At 30.7% G+C, this 6,509-nt stretch overlaps 1 protein-coding gene across 2 annotated transcripts; it reads left to right on the forward strand.

Annotated features, from left to right (window-relative positions):
• On the forward strand, window positions 1–6,509 carry LOC139484726 (large ribosomal subunit protein eL21-like). 2 transcript variants are annotated; one of them, XM_071268619.1, is made up of 5 exons: window positions 1–81; window positions 2,313–2,449; window positions 4,424–4,536; window positions 5,275–5,425; window positions 6,392–6,509. In XM_071268619.1, exons 2-5 carry the CDS (start codon window positions 2,321–2,323, stop codon window positions 6,479–6,481), a joined length of 483 nt encoding a protein of 160 aa, XP_071124720.1. In that variant the 5' UTR covers window positions 1–81; window positions 2,313–2,320; the 3' UTR covers window positions 6,482–6,509. The 2 variants fall into 2 exon arrangements, with proteins under 2 accessions (XP_071124720.1, XP_071124721.1); XM_071268620.1 differs by having other exon boundaries at window positions 54–754; window positions 1,216–2,449.

The raw sequence follows: 6,509 nt of genomic DNA on the forward strand, positions 1-6,509 counted from the left end.
CTTGGGCCGAAATATTGAGGACAGAAATTTAGTTGATTTGCGCATGTCTCTTCCTTTTTCTTCCGGTCAGAAATCAGAAAGGTTGTTGCACGTGTTTGTCGGAATATTTTTTCCATTTTTACCCTTTTAAGCCGTTTTGTTTTGTCAATAAATATTCACTTCGACAAATATTTATCACATTTATACAAATGCTAAATGTATATCACAAAAAAATCCTATGTTCTACAGGATAGGAACGATTTTTTTCTTCGCTTTGGCTTTGACCACATGCAATTATCACATTATGTTTGAAGTACATTGTACTAATTTCAAAAATGTCATTGCAATATTTCCATTTGGAATTTGATTAAATCCTTTTAATATAGAATTTTTAAAGTTTTCGTATTGAGCTGTTGTGTTCATTAAATCGGTTAGCCCAATAGCTGTGGAACTGTAGTTCTTACTCTTAGGGGCTTGCGTTATATTCTAGTAACAACAAATTAAGAAAAAATATCAAAATTTACCCTCTTAGAAATTGCCTTCCCCCTTTCAAAGCTTACTGATTGTGTCATATGTTCACAGGTACCTGTGTAATCAGAATCTTCTATAAATTTTATATGAAGTAGACAAAATGGTAAAATATAAAAAAAAATTTGGTCTATGGCAACAATCTGCATATTTGTGTTAAAAATTGCAAAAAGGGTGAAAAAGACGTCTCATATTTCCCAAAATATTTACCAGAAGTAGAATTTCAATCCATAGCTTTTCTGAAACTGTTTAGGCCGAGAAAAAAAAGATCGATGTTTCCGGTAACCCGACCGACCCTGTTTTTTAGCCCTGACCCTAACTTTTTTCTTGGATCTTCAAAAAAAAAAAAAAAAATTGTATCATCCGACCCCGTTTTTGACACAGGCTTCTGATAGATGACATAATATTTTTTCTCTCTTGCTTCTACTTGCATAGAAAGCCAGTAAAACATTTTATTAATGTCAAAAGGTATTCCAAAAAGGTTAAAATCCAAGAAATTTGCACAGCAGGTGCTTCAAAAACATTGCAAATGGCACACTTCCGGGTTTTGAAACTAATTACGGATCCGCACTTGGAAAAACCATGATAATTTTCCGGATTTCATTTACAATGTCAAAAAAAAAAAAAAAAAAAAAAAAAAAAGAATTCCGACCTACCGACCCTATTTTTCAAAATGATGTTACCGGAAACACATATTTTTTTTTTTAGGCCTTACATATATACATTTGTATCCATCAAGAAATCACTCAAAATTATGTCTCGTCTCATTTTTTTCGGGGGTATAATTGCATATTCTTATAAACCATCTTTGATTGCTCAAAATTTAGTACTCCACTGTCTAAAAATTAATTTGATTGCACAATAACTATTATATTTGAAAAATCCATCAGGCCGAAATGCGAACACCAAACCTTATTGTGATCTTTGCTCAATCAGTTTATTTTTGACAAAAATGAGATGAAACATAAAACTCGAAATAAAAAAATTTGAGCTAACCACAGAAAAATTGTTCAAGGCATGTTTATACATCTCAAAACTTTTTGTGGGATTGCGATTTTTTTTTCTTTTTCTTAAACAAGTAAATTTTTGAGAAAATTAAGGGTGAGATTTTTCAAACATTAAAATTACTTATGCATTTATATTTTATTTACTTCTTCAAGTGAATAAAGATTTCTTGTTCAAGTACAAATATCATATCATATTTTTTTTATTCACTACAATATAAACTTGGTGTGACTGACACTGAGACTATGATTTGAATTTTGGCACACAATTTTTTCCAAATTTTACTATCAGTGATTTTGATCACTTTTGAATTAATTGTTGAAGATTCTCAATAGACATTAGCTGGAAGTTAAAAATTGAAAAAAAATAACACTAGAAATTTTAAATTTGTAGAAAAAATGATGACTTTTGAGCCTGATCTTTTTTGTTTCTGCTTTTAATTTAGATTGTGACTGTTCATTAATTTACTTTTTGAGCCATAATCACTTACCCTTAACTTTGATGGCGGTGTTAAAATTATTTACAAAATTTATATAATGAATTAAAAATGTGCAGATGATTTAAAAAAAAAAATGTTTCCTACAAGCTTTAAAAATTGGTTCGATTACTGCAGAGAAAATGCTTTGATATCTGTATTTTACTAATATAAGATTAACTTGGATTTTAGCAGTCCATGTTAACTTTTACACAGCAGTCACATGATTCTCTCTAACCATGATTAAAGTTTTTCAGTACATGATTATATGATCCATGGCAATCCATACATGTATATATAATAATTTATTATCTGGTATTTGTAGACTTCATCATGACCAACACAAAGGGTTATAGGCGTGGTACACGTTATATGTTCTCAAGACCATTCAAGAAGCATGGTGTTATTCCACTGTCTACGTACATGAAAATATACAAACGAGGAGACATCGTCGATATTAAGGTTTGTTATTATTAAAAAAAGGATACCATTAAAGAAGCAAGTAACAATAGGCACTGATTATACTAGTTGAGTGTTGAAAGTATATCTAATAAAGTGGCCCAGCCGAATTTTATTTCTGTCCAACCTTCTAGTGGCTAACTGGGTTGTCTAAAGATATAGTTTGTTAAATAATGAATATTAGATGGTGACAAAGGAGAAAATTTAAATTGAATAACTACAATGGGGCCAAAATAAAAAGATTGTATGTTTGCCCAAACGCGACCGACCCAAAATAAACCCGCCGACTCAAATTCTTTTTTTGACGTTTTTTGGAAGAATTTTTTTTTTCTGATTTTTTTTGGGTCCGCTCCGTCATCGTACAAAACTTAATGTTTGTCGTCTTTGCGTTTGAAAGTAATTGTGAATAAGATTAAAAGAAAGCGTATAAGAGACGCAGTTAATCGATATTCGATGTTCTCTGTATTTATCTTCTGATTTAACGAACGTAAAGAAGTAAAACAAGTGAAGTGGCACAGTTTTTTTACGCTGTAGTTGTTTGTACTACCAAACCCTTACCTATATGCTCAATGTTAATTTCATCGTGTTATCGAATATCTGATAAGAATATTCAGGTAGATTTGTTCAAAACCATGTGCAATCGAATATTTTCAATGTTATTCTGACAGGAAATGGATCCGGAAGTTGCGAATTTACAATCTTGCAAGAAGATTTTGTTTTTACTGAATAAAAAGGAATTATTTCTTGTTAAATTGTTGTCTTTAATTATAATCTTCCTTTATCATGTAAATTAGATGTCCTTTTATTCAAATAGTTCAAATTTACAAGTCTCATTAGACAGTCAGTACGTTGCTGTTTGGGAGAATTTGTTAAAACTATAATTGCTCACAGAATCGGAAATAAATCTTAACTGAATGTAACTCCTTCTGAATAATTTATTGCAATATAAATATAAATCCCTTTTGACAAGAGAAATCTGACTTTTGTCAAATATTTGTTCACATGTGCAAAAGTAAAAACATGTTATGGACGCCATATTGGATTTTTATACAATTTGTGAGGAAGCCCCTAGAACCATGACCTAAAAATAAAGTCTTCAGAAAACGTTAACTTTATGCAATTACATTTTATCAATAATGATTATTTTCAAAAATTTAAACTTGATTATTTAAAGAAATAAAATTATAAAAATACGTTTTTAGTTTGGAGATTCTACAGAACATGCTTTGATCTATTTATAGCCAAATTAGTTTACCTGTGTGATAATGTAAAATATAAATTTGTTTTCAAAACATAAAAAAGACACAAACTAAGGATGGTAGATAATAATTCATATAAATATTTTAGGACATTTAATCTATTTTAATAGAAATAGGATTTAAAAACTGCAAACTAATTTAATCATTACATAATCAGCTTAATTTTTTTTTACACAAACATCGTGTTGATAGAACTGTTGAAAATCACTTAACGAATCCAACAGCCCTTTCACACAGTCAGCAATTGTCAGGGTTATAAACATCTCAGGAAACAAATCATATAGTAGACTAATTTATTTATAGAGGTTTTAAATTCATGGCTATTGGTTGTCTCTACAAAGGTTTGACAGAGAAAAAAAGATATACTGTTTTAAGATCTTTTAATATTTTCATGCAAATTAGGATAAAAAAAAAAAAAAAGAATTTGCCTACCTACCTACCCACACCCAGTCATCATGGGTCGGGTTTGGGCAAACTGAAATATTTTTAATTGTGGCCTGGATGGATGAATGGAACCCTTTGAATATCAAGGTTTACCAATTTATATCATGTCTCATTATTTTTGATGAAAAAAAATAAAATTGCACAGGTTTATTTTGAATGTCAAATTTAAAATTAATTCAACATGTTTAATTTATGCTTAGTCAGACTTGAGTTTTCTTCAAATCTTTATCCATCAATTTGAAACATTTATAACTAATGTATGCATTAATTTCAGGGTCATGGTGCAGTGCAAAAGGGTATGCCCCACAAAATATACCATGGTAAAACTGGTCGTATCTTCAATGTTACACCTCATGCTGTCGGTGTTGTTGTAAACAAAAGAGTACGGTAAGTCTACTTACATGTGACCCAGATGTGTGACCACTGGTCATTGTAGGCTTCACATCCATTATTTAATATTTACATTGTATGTCTACTATCTTTAGTTTTCTCAAGAGCCTATTAAGTGGTGAAAATTATAATTTTATATACTGAGTATACAAATGTAACATGACAGGTCAAGCTACTTTCGATAATATGGGGGGAAAAAGAGATTAAAGTCACAAAAATACTGAACTCAGGAAAATTCAAAACAGAAAGTCCCTAATCAAATGGGAAAATCAAAAGCTCAAACACATCATACGAATGGATAACAACTGTCATATTCCTGACTTAGTACAGGCACTTTCTTATGTAGGAAATATTGGTTTAACTAAGGAGTGTTTCATACTTGATTTGCTGATTTTAGCAATGTTCTTATATTTTGAATATTGGACCATAATACATAAATGCTCAACTTCAAAATTTTTAGTTCTTTGACCACATTTAATTTGTGTCACAAACCCATGCTGAATCAAATATCCAATCACAATTCAAATTCAAGGATTTTGGTAAATAAGTTTTGAGCGGGAAATACAAATATAAGATTTGAACGAATAAAATAAAATTAAATATTGCTGGGAATTCAAATAAAAGATTTTCAGTTGGAACAAATTTATAGGGTTGGTCGGTAAAGGGCAATCAAACAATATTTAAATTTAAGCCTGAACTAATAAAAATTGACGTTAAAATTCCAATTATTTTCAGAGAACGAATTCTACCCAAGAGAATCAATGTAAGAATTGAGCACATCAAGCACTCAAACTGCAGATTGGATTTCTTGAAGAGAGTCCAAGAAAATGGTGAAAAGAAGAAGGAAGCCAAGGCTCAGGGTGTCAGATTCAACCTCAAAAGACAGGTAGGTCAAGGGTTAGAGGCATAACAATGACCTCATATATCTTTAAAACAGCAGAACAGAACATCATGCAGGGGTTTGATTTCCACCCAGGGCAAACCAAAACTTGAAATTGGCTTTTACTTTTAACTGCACAGCATTTTGAAGTAATAACAAAAAGGAGTTGTCTTAGGAGCCAGAGTCATATTAGAATCACATCAGCATGTAGATATACTGAAGGTCTTTTAACTGTAAACAGAGGCATTTCAAATCTTGTGATTATTCTGTGCTGATTTGATTAATTGTTGGTTCCTGAATTAATTTGTCCCAAGTATTTCCTGATTTATAAGGACAAGTTTTACAATAAATTAGTTAGGTTGGGTCACTAAGGATGATGTGAAAAATTGGATAGCTACTTCAAATTTCTAATCCAGTTTGGGGGAATTTGTTTGTAAAATTTATATTTGTAAGAAGGGGCACAGATGATCATGTCTGGGAAAAAATTACAATTTTGCAAGTGCTATGTATATATATGAAAAAGCCTTTCTTTGGTATATATGATTAAATTTTTTTTATGTAATGGCTCTTCATGTACAGTCCTGATAATTGTCTCAAAGTTTATATTGCATGTGCTTGTATTGACCCTTGTGTATCTGTAATTTCATACGATATTTCAGTTGTATATTAGTATCACTTCCTTGTCAGTGTCATCCAAAGACATTGGTTTCTGGACAATAACTTTAGTATCAGTAAATAGAAATCTTTAAAATTTATACACAAGGTTTATAATCACAAAAGGAAGGTTTGGATTGATTTTTGGAGCTATGGTCCCAACAGTTTAGGAAAAAGGGCCCAAATAAGCATTTTTCTAGTTTTTAGACAATAATTGTTGAACAGTGTATGGATCTGTCTGAAATTATACCATTAGTTTCAACAAACAACATTTTAACTTTTCTTCATTTAATTGTGCTTGTTTTGTTTCTTTTTCAGCCCAAACAACCAATGGGAGCCAGATTTGTGAGGACAAAATATAACAAGCCACAGATCTTAGAACCTATACCCTATGAATTTATTGCATAAGGACTTATAATAAAGTGGTCTGAGATGA

The sequence above is a fragment of the Mytilus edulis genome, chromosome 8 (assembly GCF_963676685.1).
Source record: "Mytilus edulis chromosome 8, xbMytEdul2.2, whole genome shotgun sequence".
Taxonomy (NCBI): Eukaryota; Metazoa; Mollusca; class Bivalvia; order Mytilida; family Mytilidae; genus Mytilus; species Mytilus edulis.